At 42.2% G+C, this 18,884-nt stretch overlaps 1 protein-coding gene across 1 annotated transcript in view; it reads left to right on the top strand.

Annotated features, from left to right (window-relative positions):
- LOC108799465 (catalase-like) overlaps positions 1-18,884 on the top strand; it is a 30,604-nt gene that overhangs the window by 9,835 nt on the left and 1,885 nt on the right. The window contains exons 3-10 of the mRNA XM_018571326.1: positions 1,407-1,517; positions 5,470-5,600; positions 8,602-8,706; positions 10,624-10,749; positions 12,757-12,948; positions 14,590-14,742; positions 15,421-15,559; positions 17,854-17,984. Coding sequence (XP_018426828.1) covers positions 1,407-1,517; positions 5,470-5,600; positions 8,602-8,706; positions 10,624-10,749; positions 12,757-12,948; positions 14,590-14,742; positions 15,421-15,559; positions 17,854-17,984 — 1,088 coding nt within the window. The remainder of the gene's footprint in view (positions 1-1,406; positions 1,518-5,469; positions 5,601-8,601; positions 8,707-10,623; positions 10,750-12,756; positions 12,949-14,589; positions 14,743-15,420; positions 15,560-17,853; positions 17,985-18,884) is intronic.

Genomic DNA, 18,884 nt, shown 5'->3' with positions numbered 1-18,884 from the left:
AAATAGCTGATTTGAAAAAATTCTCCAATTCAGCTCACTTTCCAGTTCAGCTATGTTGTCCTAGATTGTTCACTTCTCCGGCCTCCTCCAAACTCTTCACCCTTTTGTGAATAACCCTCTTATTAATGTCACCTTTACACTCCAAATAAGCTATTGAAGTGCAGATCGCACTTCAATAACTTATAGCTGGGCTTCAGGAGCCCGGCACTGGCAGCTATGGGACCGGAAGTGATACAATCTGCATCGCACCCGGTCCCATAGAACAGGAAGGGGATCGACGAACAGAGGTTTGTCCATCTCCTCCCCAGCTTCCCGCCGACACCAAACAAGCTGGTCCCGGGACCGTGGGAAGGGCAACGACACACCCCTTCACCGGCCCGTAGAAGCGATCTGGCGACAGCTGAGTTGCCAGAATCGCTTCTACCGTAAAGCCGACTGTCGGTACGGGTGTCCGTACTCGTACACCGACCTGATGGATCCTGTCTGCATCCGGGCACGGAAACCTGCACCCGTACGGACGTGCAGGTCGGGTCAGCGTACGGCGGTGTACTTCGTGAAGAACAGGCTGCTGCGTGCAATCACACGCAGCACCTGCCCTTCCCGGGAGCGGCCCAATACAGCACGGATCTGAACGGCCGGCTGTTACCCGTGTGAATGAGGGCTAACAGAGCCTGGGGTGTCCAGCAGTAGAAGCCTTGGCATTAGTATCAGGTATTATAGGAAGGGTGATGACAGATGGGAAGTTGGACATTAATATGATGATATTTCATAATGGTGTCTCAGGCTTATCCTCTAATGAATAATGTATAATAATAATATTCCTGATGACATAATCTTACCTCATGTCATGAAAAAACTATAGGCCTCATTATATCTATAATGCACAAGTATCATTGTACAAACATTGTGACATTGTTACTACTGTGATATTGGTCTCTTGTTGGCCAGGTTTTCCTTAAAGGAGAACTATGGGGTTAAGGCTTTTCCCCATAGTTCTCCTTAGGGTAACGGGAGGACACAAACTAGCGTCCTCCCTTCACCCTAGGCTCAGTATATCGCGAGCTGTAGCTCGCGGTACACTGATACACTGAGGAGCTTACAATGTATATCCCTACAACACTTATACAAGTACATACAGTCTACAAATATTTTTTTTCAGAAACGTTTCTTACAGGGGAGTTATAATGGTTTAGGGCCAGCTATATTTATTTGATAAATATTTGCATGTGGAGAGGGACAGAGATGGGTGGAAACAAGTGCAGTTCTATAGTCCAGCAGGCAAGAGTGACAATGCTGCTTAGGATTTTAGAGCAGCAGAGCCACTGTGTTGTCAGCCCAAACAGGAAGTTAGGAAGTCAGATCAACGGGTAAACATGAATATTTTTTTGACTTTTGTTTCCTTCTAGGAGCTTTTGGGTATTTTGAAGTGACTCACAATATTACCCACTACTGCAAAGCCTGTGTGTTTGAGTACATCGGGAAGAAGACGCCAATCGCTGTGCGCTTCTCCACTACAAGTAAGTAATAAAACTAAGATGTATTCGCTATGCACAGTGGTTGAATTGTGGTAGATTTCTCCCCCTGGGTTTTGACAGTGGTGATGTCATCTGATTGGCTAGAGGTAGCCATTGTTCTGATTGCAGTGGTGGTACGTTATGGAAAAGCCCAGATGTGCATTGAAAACAGTGCGCTCACTAGAGGGAACTTACTGATTTGTTACATTTAGAGGTTTCCTAACCAGCTTTGCACTTTGCTTGGTCAGCGAAGGTTCACTCAGCTCAGGAGAACTATGGGGTCAGGGCTTTTCCCCATAGTTCTCCTTAGGGTAACGGGAGGACACAAACTAGCGTCCTCCCGTCACCCAAAGCTCAGTATACTGCCAGCTACAGCTCGTGGTATACTGGGACGCCGCAGTGCGGACGCTCGCAAGGGACGGAACCCGGAAGACGGATGCCGGCATCGGCCGGAGGACACAGCGGGGCTCGTGGACAAGGTAAGTAACGCTACGCTATAATCCAGAGTGTGGCTCAGGGTTACCGCTTATGGTACTGAAAATTAACCCCGAGCCACACTCGGGAATACCGCCAAGGAGGTTAATAGTAGTAGACATGTGCACTGCCATAAAAATGTGTTTAGATTTGTTTCGTTTTAAATTCGGATTTGTGTTATTTCGTTTTTCGGGATTCGGGTGTGAAAGTCAATTCGGATTCGGAATTCGGATTCGGACGAAATTCGTTAGCAGTAGTTTGTTCGAACGTTCGTTTCGTTTTAGTTTCTTATTCGTTTTGTCCATTCATTCGTTCGTTCGGAAAACATTTTTTCTCCTTCTTTAATGTCACTTTGCTCCAACGAACGAAACGAATAAGAAACGAAAACAAAACGAACGTTCGAAAGAACTACCGCTACCGAATTTCGGAAACGGAAATTCGGATTCGTTTGCATTCGTTATATCTGTAATTCGGAATTCAGATACATCCGAATGTCCGAATTTCCGAACATTCGTCCGAATTTCGATTTGAAACGAAAGGAATCGCACATGTCTAGTAAATAGTAGTTCCAATGTTACATTCTCCTGCCAACTTTAACCATTCCCATTTTTAAAAGATGAATTATTGATTTTTATTAGGGAATTTTAATTCCAATGGAAGGTCACCTCGCACTAAATTCAGCATTTGTTCAGTGCCGACTGTGCTTTCTAACCTAGATACGAGGGGAGGCCAATACGTTCTTACCCTGACCATGATCTAGATGTGCTGGGGATCTGAAATTTTGCAGGTTTATAGGTGGATATCTTAGTAATATGCATGCCAATTTTTGTAGCTTGTGGTGAATTATAGTTAGAGCCAAGAGAAATGGAGTAGGTGTCATGACGGACAAAGTTCAATACCGCGCCGTCATTAGGTTCCTTCATCTTCAAGGGAAATCTGCCCAAATAATCCATGAAGAGATGTCAGCTGTGTATGGAGAGGATTGTCCATACGCTATGAATCTCTGCCCCATCCACCTTACTCACCTGACCTGGACGCTCAGGGGCAGATTCATAAACTATTGACAATCCTATCCATACACAGCTGACATCTCTTCATGGATTATTTTTCCCCTTGAAGATGGAGGAACCTAATCACAGCTCGGTATTCAACTTTGTCCGGCATGACACCTACTCCATTTCTTTTGGCTCTAACTATAATTCACCACGACCTACAAAAAAAATTGGCATGCATATTACTAAGATATCCACCTATAAACCTGCAAACTTTCAGATCCCTAGCACATCTAGATCATGGGTAAGAACTTATTGGCCTCCCCTCGTAGTTACTGTAAAGACTACCTACAAATTTGGTTTAAAAAAATCACTAATAAAAGAAACAATCACATTTCCTAAGAACTCCTGACTGCTTTCCTGTAATCTGTAGCTGCACCATGAGAGGGAGACATTGTACCAGGTTTTACCTCCATGTACCCGTTCTGTGTGCCAGTGATGGAGAGCTTATGTTTGCTTTTTTTGGCCCTGGAATTGTAGAGTCTTGAGCTTACAGGCTGCAATTAGCCACATTAATTGTCAGTGTTTGAAGTATGCTATACACCTTGGATAATGCCATAAGCTCTGGAGAGATCAGTGACAGCGTAAAATATGAGGCTCAAGGCTATTAAAGGCTAAGTTTAACAGCCGCATCATCCATTCACTGTTACTGATCTGTGAATAGAGAAACCACAAGTTCAATCAGCCATAGCGGCAGAGGGACTTGTAGTACTTAATGTCACCACACTCGTAGTCCATTCATTCGTCCTCCCATCTATGTTACTGAGTGTCCATGCCTCAGTACGCAGACATGAATGGGAGGAAGACTCTGAAGACACCAGAACATTGCACCCCTAATCTATAGATCACGGTTGCAATGTTTTACTGGCTTGAATGCAAAAAATACTAAATGTGCATTACTTATTATAATTTTTTTAATAAAAAGGTGGAATTTTCCTTTAAGTAGATTGATATACGTCACAGAACTCTGACAGACTGAGCACAGCCAGACACAGATGCAGTGTGTACTTGGTTAAAGGGCCCATCTACTCTACTATGACAGTCACTGATAGGCAAAGCCTGGGACAGATCTTGGTTGAGGATTAGGCAGGAGGACGTTTGCTCCAGTACTAATAAATATGTTGAGCTGGTGGCCCTTAGTGGAGATACTTCCCCATTCAGGCATTGATCAGAGCGGGATCCGCAGTCAGTAATGCATGGTGGGCATTTTATAGCTATCTGCTCCCTGTTTAGACCTACAAACACAGCGCCTGGCATAGGATAGTCCTCTAGCACCAAGTTTCTGACTGAATGCTAAGAGTCCCAAGGGAAGCTGATGTTTTAAGATGTGAAAAGGCATGTCACTATAAACCATGTCCTTTAGGAACATCCACCTTTCACCATGCCCACCAACCAATGTGGCACCATGACATACTTTACATGGTACACTTTCTCTCCCTTCTATCAAAAAGGTGCCAGTTGGTTGTGTCTGCCCCCAAGGCCAAAGATTCTCAGCCCTGTCCTGGACAGATGGATCACATCTAACAGACAAACAGTTCCACTTGATGGACTTGATGATAATGCAGGCAGGCCGGGTACACTAAGGGCCTGTGTTGACGAGCTTTTGTTCACATCAGGCAAAGTTTAAGGGAGTGCAAACTACTGCCATTGATACAAGCCCAAAGGCACAAAGCCTGTTGGGCTTTTGGACTTGTGTCAATGCAGGCTTGTAGCTTGGCATGTGTCAGTCTGTGTTTAGACTGTATAGGAAGCACATGAAACTAAACACCTTCTGTTGCCATTTATTTTGAATGGAATCCCAATGCACATATCCAGTGCACCACAGTACATGCATTTTAGTGCACCAGAAGTTTGGAGGTGAGAGGTTTGTGTATGGGATGGATTCATCTAGTGATCAGATTCTAAGCGGCACTCCTTACAGCAATAGTGACCAATCGTGCTGGAGTGGTGCTTGTTGCGACAGCAGCAGATGGTGCCGTGCAGAGTACACATGAATTGAAAAGAAGTCACCAGCACCAGTGGTCACTATGTTTCCTTGAGGAATGGACCCTGGGCGGCCCAAAACGTTAGATGACTGATTTATGTGATGCTTTTGTGAAAGAAGATGAGCTGATTATTTCACTTTCAATGAATGGATACATTTGTTACTTTCATTGGTGAACCATGTGTGCACTGTGGTGAGGTGCATTGGGAAAAATAACGGGTTCAGGGCTGTTAAAATTTCCATTGTGGTACATTGACAGGCCCTTCCAAATGAATGGCTTGCTTTACGCATTGCATCTTAACACGTGTGGGGTAGCTTACCGTAACTGTTTCCTGCCTGATGGGGGGGGGGCATGTTTGTACATTTCTTATACGTTTCTTATACATATATCTGTTTTCTGTAACAATATAATGTCTTTATTGGGATTCATATGGTCTCTTTGCAGGTGGTGAGAATGGTTCTTCTGATCTCACTCGAGAACCTCGTGGGTATGCAGTTAAATTCTACACAGAGCAAGGAAACTGGGACCTGGTTGGCAACAACAGCCCAGTGTTTTTCTTAAGAGACCCTATGTTGGTGAGTACACTGCACTACCAGAGGAAGAGGGTAAAGTAAATACTGCTACAGAACATTGCACATCGGTAGACAAAGATTGGTGCCAAGACTTGGGTTGTGCTCACCAAAGACACCTGTGGACTAGTAAAGAAGTAGTAAGTAAAATGCCAAAAAATTAGAGTTCCAATTCCTTGAGGACACAGCACTTCCAAAGTCTGTTTTTTTTATATTTGTAAAGCAGCATCACCTTTCCTGCAGCTGTAAAACACTCTTTTCGCCACAAGATGTCCTTGACTTTCTGGGTTGAATGATGCCCAGCATTACTCAAAAGACTGAGGACATACTGTATGTGTAGGTCTGGAATGGGCCAATAAGGATGTTCAAGGTGCTCATTGTCACTCAAAGATATTTCCCAGTATGTTGGCAAATCTTTGTGCAACCAGGAAAAAACAATAAGCCATTCAATTTAGTTCTTTCCACAAAGATGCTGACATACAATCATCCTTAGGGCCTGTGCATGCAGGCTTTTGTTTGCCATACAACTTGTTTTATCCCAATATAAGGCAATGGGAATGCAAACGCAGTTTAGGAGGAGGTCAAATGCACTTCTAAAGGAACTCAGAAGAGTCTTCAACTGAACTCAAATGCAAGTTGAATGCATCTGAAAGTGTGCTGCATTTTCCCATCAACACAAGCCTCATACACATTCACACACTGTAGAGCATAAGATTCTGCAGCACTCAGAGGTCTTTAGTGTCTGCACAATCCTCCTGCCTCTGCGATTAATGGACAGCTCTAGTTTTCTTCTTCTAACATTTAAAACTTCTAATTTTGCCCAAATTCTCCTTGCTGGGTCACTCTCTTAAAGGAGAACTATGGGGTAAAGGCTTTTCCCCATTGTTTTCCTTAGGGTAATGGGAGGACACAAACTAGCGTCCTCCCGTCACCCTAAGCTCAGTATACTGTGACGCAACAGTACACAGCGAGCTACTGCTCGCGGTATACTGAGACGCCGCAGCTGAAGTGGATCCCGACAATTATGCCGGGATCCGCCCAGCTGCGTGAGTGACAGCTGGCTCTGCCTATCTAGAGGCAGAGCCAGCTGTACCCGCCCGATCCGCCAGTCAGCGCTGGAGGATGTTCGGAGCGGGGAGGGGGGAATCCAGCCCCTCCCCTGTCACGGCAGAGAGGTGAGCGAACGCCGGTATGTGTTCCCTCACTTCTCGATCTACTGAGCCGACCTGTGACAGTCTCATTGTCACAGGTCGGCTAGAACTATGAGGTGAGTGAAAAGCACAGTTCTTCTTTAAGCCTTCATTTTTTTACGGTGTCTCCAGCACTCTCATGCTGTAGTCACTGGTCATCCAATCATGCTTAATCTAATCACAGTAGAGCCTATGAAATAAACATAGTGGCCTCCTATGGCATAAAGGCTTTATTGGACATGTTAGGATAAAGCAATCACAGTTACAATGGATATGAATGTATTCAGCACATCTTAATACAATACTCACCAGTGTTGTTATTATTATTATTATACAGGATTTATATAGCGCCAACAGTTTGCTCAGCGCTTTACAATATAAGTAAGACATTACAATCACAATACAAATCGAGACAAGATGGTAAGGAGGGCCCTGACCCTGAGGGCTTACAATCTAAAAGGGAGGGGGAATTGATACATGAGGAGGTAGCTGTGTGGGGATGGATTGTTTGAGAACGTGATGGTTGAGCGGTTAGGTTGAGGGGGGATAGGCTTCCCTGAAGAGATGAGTCTTTAGGGAATGCCTAAAGGCAGTCAAGGTGGGAGACACCTTGTTACTGCACTGGGGTACCGGCAAACTGCAGGGCAGAAGAACAGTGCAGCATATGGAAAAGTGCCTCTTGCCAATGCATTCTAAGTTGCAAAATGTTCATCATCAGGAGAGCTTACAACTTTGTAATAAGATGTAATAATGATTTAGTGACTAGTGTTCAACTGAACTTATATTATAACTTTTTGGTAACCCCTGGTCATTTACATTACATAACAGCGTAATATATCGTTTGGGAATGTTGTGAAATCCCTGAACTGTGCTCCCAGTTCTGCATAGCTGTGGTGGCCATTATGAGGGGTCCCACTCTAAAACCAGTCATACACATCTTGATTTTCTCTCGCTCAGCCCATGTGCTGAACAAGAGAAAATCAATCAATTCCCCCATCCATGATAAACAGTGTGGTTGGAGGCATCTCCCCTGCTGGCTATTGTATGCAGGAAGTGCGGGACCAGTGAATGTTGTAATACCCTGATATAGACTGCATTTGACAGGATGCAGTCATTGTTTGGTTGATAATCTTCCACCCAGCTCAGTCAATTTTTGAATCGTTGAGCCGGGTCGCGCTTGCAGGATCACCCTTGTCTTGGATTTCAGCCGTCTATATGTCTGAATTTTATATTTATTTTACATTATGGGAAATGTAACATAAAGAGATGGGAACCCCTAACACTCCCAAGTGGACCGGAGCAAGGTCATGGATTATAACAGGGAGATCTCACTGTTGGAGTATTCAATACATAAAAAAGCCAGCTCACCAGGATACAATAAAATCTACTTAAGAGTGGACTGACCCTTTATCTACCAAAGTAAATAAATGCACAAGATGATTAAAATTACAGGTAGGTTATGTCCTCTCTATGCAAAATGTTTATATTTTAAAAGGAAACCTGTTATGGGATAAATACTCAGGAAAGTCATTGTTGTTCATTGAAAATGTAAGATGCCTGGCTGTCCGTGGGTTCAGCACAGTCAAAGGCCCAGCACAAATATGCAGCCAGCAAAGTCATGGTCTGCATTGAAGCAATTGTATCAGCATAATTGCCAGGAAATGATCATTTTCAGGAGAGCTTAGCCATGCCAGTCTAGTTCATGTTTCCTTTTATTACTATTTGTTTTATCTAGGATCTAGTTTATTTCTATAATACAAGTTAAGAGATGGATGTATGCTTTTCAGATCTGACTTTTGTTTTCTTGTTTTGTTTAGTTCCCGTCCCTTTCACACGCACAGAAGAGAAACCCACAGACACATCTAAAAGACCCAAACGCACTGTGGGATTTTTTTAGCCTTCGCCCAGAAACCCTCCATGAGGTACTCTGTCTTGTCTCACCTGCCAAAATATGTTTGTAATTCTGTCTGGCCAATTGTGAAATATAGGCACCCCTGCCAAACACCATAGCTAGTTTGTTGACCTGCATTGCAATACAGCTTGGTCATCTGCCAGCCCCAGCCTTCTGACAGCACAGTGAGGAAAGGCAGGAGGACTCACCGTTCTCCCCTCATGTCCAGGAAGGGAGACGGACAGCGCTGTGCAAAGGGAATTCCCAGTCTACGTATTGCTGTGTAAGGGATCAAGGATAGCTGATAATGTGACAGATGGCAAGTAATTATTGTCAAAAAGAAAAATAGCGCCTTCTCAACACATGGCAGAAATAGCACCTCCTAAATATATGGCAGAAATAGTGCCTCCCCAATATATGGCAGAAATAGTGCCTCCCCAATATATGGTAGAAATAGCACCTCCCCAACATATAGCAGAAATAGCACCTCCCCAACATATAGCAGAAATAGCACCTCCCCAACATATAGCAGAAATAGTGCCTCCCCAATATATGGCAGAAAAAGAACCTTCCTCACCATATTGCAGAAAAAGAACCTTCTTCACCATATGGCAGAAAAAGAACCTCCCCAAAATGTGGCAGAAATAGCACCTCCCCAAACAAATGGCAGAAATAGCGACACCCCAAAATACAATATGGCAGAAATAGCACCTCCCAAATATGTGGCAGAAATAGCACCTCAAAGACAAAAGCAACAAAGCGCCACCTCCTTGTGTGTAAATACTCACAATTATTAAATTTCAGTCACGCTTGTCAATAAGAGACCACAAGATCAGTGTCTAAGGAATGTTCCGCTCAGATTGCGTATAAAAAGCTGCCTCCGGTCACATCACCATTCCATCATGCGGTGATGTGACCGGAGGCAGTTTTTTATACGCAGTGGAAGCGGAACACTCCTTAGACACTGATCTTGTGGTCCCCTATTGACAAGCGTCACTTCAATTTTACAATTGTGAGTATTTATAACCGTTTTCATTATTCAATAAAAGAAGATTTCACACAAGGAGGTGGCACTTAGTCGCTTTTGTCTTTTATCTATCTGATGAGAACCCCAGAGTCTCTTTGACGAGCAGCCTCTCCAAAAGCTGTGGATATTTTACAAGAAAGACTACTCCTGGAGGATTGTGTGATGGTAATCATTAGCGCCAAGAGTTAAATCGACAGTTTCAGAAATAGCACCTCCCCAATATATAGCAGAAATAGCACCTCCCCAATATATAGCAGAAATAGCACCTCCCCAATATATAGCAGAAATAGCACCTCCCCAATATATAGCAGAAATAGTGCCTCCCCAATATATAGCAGAAATAGTGCCTCCCCAATATATAGCAGAAATAGTGCCTCCCCAATATATAGCAGAAATAGTACCTCCCCAATATATAGCAGAAATAGCCCCTCCCCAATATACGGCATCCATATGCCATATGGTGGTGGTGGTCTGGGTTGGGTGCTATTTCTGCTCTATATCTTTTTGACACAGCAGTGCAGTGGTTAAGGTGGAGCTCCTTTGGTCTGTCATGGGTGGAAAAATGTATACAGGTGACCACATAAATATCATGAGACGATACAACAGAAGATGAGAAGGGTTGTAAATAAATATTGTACAATAAAAAAACTGATTTTACGTACATTATTTTTTTTTTTCTAATGATCGCTTTAGTAGCTTAACAGTCCCTTATATACACAAATGTATTATTTTTATATTTGCTTTAGACTAAATGACTCCTATATTGTAATTCATATTTAGATCACTTATTATCACATTAAATTCGGTTGGCCTATAAGGTACCACATCCTTAGAGAACAAATATACCACTGAGGTCAGGTCTGCTGTAATGGGGAAGCACATGGAGATGACTTTATGTACTAATATCAGTTCATTTTGTAGGTCACTATGATATTTACTGATCGTGGTACCCCTGATGGTTATCGACACATGCACGGATTTGGAATCCATCCCTTCAAAATGATCAATGCACGTGGAAAGCCTGTATATTGCAAGTTTGTCTACAATGTGAGTACTGGATGTATATTGCCCCGCTAACTAACCATTACAAATTTCAGCAAGATTAAATAGAAAAAAAAAAAAAAAAAAAAAAAAGGAAAGTGGAGAAGAAAGCCCTTTAATGGTAAAGTGTATCAAACCAAATACTTGTTTTTCTTCTAGCTTTGAATAGCATGGAGGAGGATTAGAATTCCTGCCGGGCTTTTACTGCTGTCTGGAGCTTCATTAGAGAGATTTATTTTCACTTCCTGTCCTGCTGACAACAGTCTCACCGGACAGGAAGTAAAAGGAAAATCTGCAGACACAGACAGAAATAAAAATATGACTGTGCTCTTCCCCTACTCTACTTAAGCTGGCCATCCACGAGTAGATTTCCGAACGAACTTTCATACGAAAGATCTTTCTGTACCACATGATAATGCCATAATAATAATGCCATCATTATCGATGATGGCATGTAAATCGAAATTTCGTTTGATTCTAACATTCGATTTCCGAATGATTGGAGGTTCCCGAATGAAAACCACATTCACTTTCCAATCCTGCTCCTTCGTCGCTACGGTAAAAATTGATTGTCGATTTGACCCCATAAAATAATAGGAAGTCGAAAAAGATCTTTTGTTAAAAAGTGCTTTTGAAAATCTAAGCAGTGTATGGCCAGCTTGAAAGTATAATTAAAGTCTTTTGTTTTTTGGCATTTATCTCCTGCTAGCAAGCAGTAAATACTGTATATGCCCCATGATTAAAAACATTATACAAATGAGGCAAATACCTAATTACTGACCTGTCCCAGCGCTGCTCGCTCCCGGCTGAAGCACTCCCGACTCCTGTAAAGAAGAAGTGTGTGGACGCATGCACAGTAGAGTGGAGGGGAAGGGAGAGAAGAGAAAGTTAAACTCAATGGATGCAGCCGGGCAGCCGGGAGCGCGCACGTTGGACAGACACGGTGGGACATGAGGAGTCTGTGGTGGATCAGAGACCGGCACCAGCGCTGGAGGGACTGTCGGAAACGAGTGGAAGGAAGAAGATGATTGGATCAAGAGGCATCAAATAAGGTAAGTGCTTAAAGCAGCATGGGCGGGGGAAGGGGGGGGGAGGGCAGTTGTTGTTGTAAAGTTCCCCTTGCTTCCTGTCTGGTAAAAACAGGAAATGGAGGTAAATCTCTCTAACAAAGACTATAACAATTGAAGTCTATCTAAAACCTTTAGCTTTTTTCCTCTCAGAGTGATAAACAGGCATTTTTAACGAAAAAAAGAAATGTAATTTATCTGTTTTTGTTTTGTTTAAAGAGACCCTGTCTTTTCATTTCAGCCAAAATCTTCCCATAAGCATATATCTATTTATTTACTTATTTATTTATTACAGGTATTTATAGAGCGCTGACAATTTACGCGTTGCTTTTACATACTGCACATACTGCTCAGTCCCTGCACTCGAGGAGCTTACAATCTAAGGTCCCCATTGCACACATACACAGGGCCAATTTAGACAGGAGCTTATTAACCTTCCAGTATGGCTTTGGAGTGTGGGAGGAAACCGGAGTATCTGGAGGAAACCCACGCAAGCACAAGGAGAACATGCAAACCCCTTGCAGATAGTGTCTTGCCTGGGTTACACATGCATTTAAGGAATGTTGTTTAACTGTAAAAGCCTCCTTAGTGTAGATATCCAAAAAAACTGCGGCTGGGTGCTGCCCACCTTGGATGTGATGTCAGCAGCGCCAGCAGACTCAGAGGTGTCCCTCAAATGACTCTCTATATTATGTAGGAAGATGAGGGGTGCAGGAGCTGGGCCAGCATAGATAGCAAATAGACTCTCCATGAAGAGGAGAGGGCTATGACATGGAGGAGAGAGGGGGCTGTGCTAGGAAATGGACTTCCTAAAGTAGTCATATTTTCCAGCAAGTTCAAAGGCACATTGTAAGCACTGGGCAGGCTTTAAGGGGGTCCCTTTTGGCATAACTTAATAAATTAACTACGATTTTATAAATGTATTTTTTTTATTCACCCCCTTTAGACGGATCAGGGTATAAAAAATCTAACAAGGGAGCAAGCGACGGCTCTTTCTGGAACAAATCCGGAGTACGCAATTAAAGATCTAGGAGATGCCATTAGCAGAGGAGACTTCCCTTCCTGGACACTGTATATCCAGGTCATGACCTTCGAGGAAGCCAAAAATATGCCTTTTAATCCTTTTGATATCACCAAGGTAAGGCGCCATTGTTATAAATATATCAAATCAACCCAAAAAATCCAACCTCTGTTTAAAGAGAGACTAAACTGCACTTTTAGTGAAGACATATCTAATGTTATTATTGTAATGCTCAGCTTGGAATAATGTTTGATCTGATCTGCCATGGTTGCTCCTGGATGACTAAGCTCTATTACAGACGCATAGTCAATAACGTTTATTCAGAACCGGTCCATGACAAGTTTCTCTTTATGTATTCTGGGGAGAGTTGAGACAAGCTGATACTGGTGAACATCCGGGCTCAGGTGGAACAAGGATTATGGAGACCTTGAACAGACCTTTATCTATGTTTGCATAGCAATTCAAAGTCACTGACACTAGAGTCAGGAGAGAAATCTTAAAAATGCATTCAAGCACCTCAACTATTAACAAAAATTAGGAGATGAGGAGAGGGGTTATGAAGATGAGGAGGGGTGGGAGATGAAGAGAAGGGTTATGAAGATAAAGAGGGGGCAGGAGATGAGGAGAGGGGTTATGAAGATGAAGAGGGGGTAGACATGTGCGATTCGTTTCGTTACGAATCGAAATTCGTACGAATTTTCCTGAAATTCCGAATTTCGGAGCATCCGAAATCTGAATGGCAGTTTCCGAATTATATCCGAAATACGAAATTCCGTTAACGAATTTCGGATCCGAATTTCTTTGAAACAGGAACTAATATTACCCCTGTAAATGAGGTTGAACAACATGACAAGATTTTTTTTAATCCGAATTACGGATCCGCTGCTGCTGATGCATTACAATACACAGTTACACACACAGGCAGGAAATACGAAATTCCGTTGATGTATTTTCGTTCCGTTACGAACATTCGTTATATTGAAGTTAAAAAGCAAGTTAATATATTGAAGTTAATATATTGGAGTTGATTGATGGTAGTTTTTTTTTAATCCGAAATACGAAATTCGGATCCGGAATTCGTTAACGGAATTTGTATTTCGGATAAAAAAAAAACTACCACTCCAATATTAACAAAGGTATTTTGCTTTTTAACTTCATAATAACGAATGTTCGCAAAGTTATGAAAATATAACCGCCACTGACGAAAATTCGTATTTCGTACGAATCCGAATGCGAATTGAGTTCAGTTACGAATTACGAAATACGAAATAACGGATATTCCGAAACGAAACGAAACAGAACAAATTTTTTGACGGCGCACAAGTCTAAGAGGGGGCAGGAGATGAGAAGAGGGGTTATGAAGATAAAGAGGGGGCGGGAGATGAGGAGAGGGGTTATGAAGATTAAGAGGGGGCAGGAGATGAGGAGAGGGGTTATGAAGATAAAGACGGGGTGGGAGATGAGGAGAGGGTAGGAGATGAGGAGAGGGCTTTGTCCTTCGTAATTCACCAATAATTAAGTAAGCAGGGCTGACACCACGTGCTCTGGAATTCAGGGCTGTGTTGTCATGTCAAAAATGAAGGTAGGAGCTCACTATATTTTTGGCACTTCATCAGGTCTTTTTCTGTACTTGATGTGTGTACATAAATAATACACGGGGACATGCGCATGTATTTCAGAGATGTACATTTTGTTTTTCTAATTTTGCCTTGACATATGCTTTAAGGAGGATTTAGTAATGATTGTCTTTCGTTGCAGATTTGGCCCCATGAAGAGTTCCCATTGTTACCAGTGGGGAAGTTAATATTAAACAGAAATCCAGAGAATTACTTTGCTGAAGTTGAACAAATAGCTTTTTGCCCACAGAATCTGATACCAGGAATAGAACCCAGCCCTGACAGGATGCTGCTGGTAAGACCTTTCACCCTTCAAGCTGAAGGGTCAGACGTGGACAACATAAGTCAGGACAATGACCAGCCAGACATAAATATTTTATAATAAGCTGGAACCATTATAAAATGTAAAAACTGCAAATTTCTATTGCTGCCTAAACTCAGTCGTGATTACTTATCTGTAAAGAGACCCTGTCATGAAATTGAAATAGTAAAACCATTTTTAAAAGAAGAAGCTTGCCATTCATCATTCCATTCATCAGAAATCTTGTTCTCATACCAACACATCCAATAGAGTCAATCTCCTGGCTTCCCCCACTGCCCAGTGGTTCTTCCTGTTGATCTTCATGTCAATACAGGACATATCAGTGAGGTTGAGGTTGGCAGGAGGAACCACTGAGCACTACAGGGGCCCAGTAGATGGACATTTTGAAAGTGTTGGATTCCCAGCAGGGGATGATTTCTTGCAAGTGGCTTTTAGTGGCGCAGGAAAGGAAAGACATGGTCACTTTAAGTATATAAATGCTTCTGAGGAATTCTTTTTTTCTGATGTAAGTCTAACAAGCATTTGCCACTATTCCAGCTAATCAGAGTGCATCACAAAGGGGCTTTAGCTGATCTGTGGTGGTAATTAGCACAGATGTCTATGCTGAATTTTCATGTACTAAGAGACTATTTGGATTTTTTTTCCTCCTAGGGACGCATGCTTGCGTATCCTGAAGCCCTGAGGTACCGGCTAGGCTCTAACTACCAACAGATCCCAGTAAATGTCTCCAAACAAGCGAAAGTAGCAAACTATCATAGAGATGGTTTTATGGCAATGGGTAACAATCAAGGTATCGTATGTGTTCTAAATTTGGAGCTTGAGATCAAAGATTGATTGCTTTTTTTTGCAGCTCAAATATGTATAGCAGACTAAGGGAATTGTTTATACAGGAGAGGATTAGCTCATGTTCACCAACCGCAGGACATTGCTGGAAATACTGCACACTGTGTCTGTATTTTTCATACCATTGAAAATATTTTGTGATATATCTTTTATAAGTGCAAAAAATACCTCTTGATCCTGCCAGAAATCTTGTCCGCTGATAACTTCCTGTGCTGTTTGCCTGTGCTGCACTGTTATCAGTTTTATTGTTCTGATGTCTACAGGCCTTTGCCTACCATATGCGGACAGGGGGAGCTTCCTTGTGTCCTGTCTTGATATCTAATGGTTGCCACAGTGCGAGTAAGCATTGTCAAACTAGGACAGGAAGTGTGTTACTGGCAGAATCACCAGGTGGAAAGAAAAAAAAAGGAAAACAGGCTGAAAAAATAAATTTATGCAGCCACCACATTTAAGGACTGGGAAGCTGCAATATATTACATTTTTGTTTTTGGGTTTAGATATGCTTTAACCCAACCCTGAAACTTGACCTCCCAATAACCTGAACCCTAGACCTAAGGGCTAGTTCACAACATAAGCAGTGCGTTTCAGTCCGTTTTTGGCCAGAATGCACTGCCTCAAATTGCGGCCGGATCACTTTTTTGCCGGGCTGGAGGGGGCGTGGTGGGCCATTGAAGTGAATGGCCCCGTAGCCACGCCCTCCGGTCGCAATGCGATCGCCCGCACGGGATTGCAAGACACATTGTGCCTGCAGTGTGGTCCGGTGCGGTGCGATCAAAATGCTGCAAGCACTATATATATTCCAATATTCTATATGTATATATTCTGTTCATATTAGGGATGCACCGATACCAGTTCAGATACCAATGCCGATACTTTGCATTTCATGAGAACTACCAGAGTTGCAGCTGGGACCGGACTCTGGCGCTCAACCACTGTCCTGAAATCATTAGTCTGTATTGTCACATGACACTAAACAAAAATGTATCAGAACTTGTATCTGTGAGTACTTGGGCAAGTATCCGTACTTGTACTCGCAAAACTGGTATCGGTGCATCCCTGTATATAGGTTTATAAAAACAAAATCAAACATTATAACAGAGATGTACTAATCCCGGGAGCTCTGTGTGCTCCTTACAAATGACAGCGGCCTCCTAACTTTTGAATTTTTCTCTAGTCTAGTCTTAGAGCTCGAAAAGTATCAGTACCGAGTACGTCACTTGTACCGAGTACGTCACTTGTACCGAGTACGTCACTTGTACCGAGTACGTCACTTGTACCGAGTACGTCACTTGTACCGAGTACGTCACTTGGTATCGGTGCATCCCTAGTTCATATAGTACACTTTATATTGCATCAAGGTTACTTTTGACCACTTGAGTTTAGATATTTATGATTCAATTGAAATCTTATGATAAATCTGTCTAAAATATTAGCCATGGCTCACTCTAAACTGATAGCCAGTTATAAAACATACAGGGAGCCAACCAAGTCAGAGCTTCAGTTTTTCATACAGGCATTTCTGTTGTGCCCCAGTCAGTCCCATTGCCTTTTCTAGATAATGTGACATAATCTCTATTGCTCACCTGTTTGTAATGCAGAAGAGTTATTCCCAAACATAACCCCCGCAGGCATATTGCTGTCTGTCACATACCGAAAGCCCGATGTTTCAGAGTCAGTGTTGAGAAATTTCTAAAAGTTGTAAGTCAGATTCAAACATTGATGACATTAATGATGCAGTCTGCCATCAGCATTAACATAGCAGTGTTTGTTTTTCGGAGTCCCCCCCGTAACATAATTTTATTGCCTGTTTATCATGTCCATAAATTCATTTTTTGACTTCCTATAACTGTGTGACAACGCTGTTTGTTCTAGAGTAAAATCATATAATCATTCCATGTCAGATAGGCATGGAATATAAAATGGACTTTAAGTAAGAGGCAAGCAAAGCCTAACCCTTGCTAATATTGTTTAATCAGTTATATAACACGTTTTCTTTTAATAAAAAAAGTATAAAAGAAACAAAATAAAAGGGAACCGTAGTAAGGCAGTTTTATATGGTTTGTCCAAACGGCTGTAACTTCTGGAGATACAGGAAACAAGCATACTCTACCCACATATGAGGATAGGTGCCGTGGGGAACTTAGCTAATTGAATAGACTTTCTAAGAGCTGTGGTGTTTTCCTGCCTACCATTAGCAGTTCACTAATTGATTCCACTTGTTGCCTGAAATTGCTCTTTAAGGAAGTGGGCCAAACTACTATCCAAACAGCTTTGGGGGCCCAGAGGAAACGAGAGAGTTCCTACAGTCATCTTTTCATTTATCTGGAGATGTCGCCAGGTATGATGACTGCAAAGAAGATAACGTGTCCCAGGTAAATTTCTACCACATCAATGATGATACAAATTATAATAATAAATATAAATATAGAATATAGTAAAGTATAATAATAAATAATAATGCTTTCTTTACCCCTTGTCATTGAAAAAATACTGCCCCATCTAGTGCCTTCAAGTCATGTGCTGAAATGTTTTGATTTTTGATTCCTAAAGCAGAAAAAAACAACAATTTAAATTACAAAAAACACAATTGCTAATTAATCATTGAAAAAAATGGTTCCTGCTCCTGAAAAAATACCAAGGAAGAGATATCTGCTCCTGAGTGATGAGGTACAAAATAAACCCCTTTCGGAGTCAACTTGCCCTGGTCAATATTGATCAAAAGAGTCCTCCCCTGAATCAGGGGCGTAACTACACATCATGGGGCCCCATAGAGAAAATGTTATGGGGGGGACCCCTTGACGACCGCTCTCTGAGATGTGTCTAATGAAACAAAGATCCCAAAGACTCCTCTTGTGCATCAGCTACACTGTAGACTTTGAAGAGGATGATACAGTACTATGTTATCTTCACATGTTCTATGTTTAATATGTCTCAACAACCTAATGGGGCCCCCTTCCACCCCCAGGCCCCATAGCAGCCACCTGGGCTGCTATGGCCATAGTTACGCCGCTGCCCTGAATAATTTAGGAATAAATAAAACATTGCCCTGATTAGAGATGGAACACAATATACATTTTCCTTATTAAATATCCAACAAAAGAGCACAGATCCTGCATATTGAATGAACAAAATAAACCCTGCCCTTTGAAGAATCAAAGAACAAAAAAGTCCTGCCACTGTGTCATGGATGAAAATAAGCTCCACCCCCGCCTAATTACTGAACAAAATAAGCCCTGTTCCAGGTTAATTATAAGAGACATTAGGCCTTGTCC

Source organism: Nanorana parkeri, unplaced genomic scaffold (assembly GCF_000935625.1).
Source record: "Nanorana parkeri isolate BGI_ZX_2015 unplaced genomic scaffold, ASM93562v1 scaffold1734, whole genome shotgun sequence".
In the NCBI taxonomy this organism is placed as follows: domain Eukaryota; kingdom Metazoa; phylum Chordata; class Amphibia; order Anura; family Dicroglossidae; genus Nanorana; species Nanorana parkeri.
This window is presented reverse-complemented; position numbering and strand designations above follow the sequence as displayed.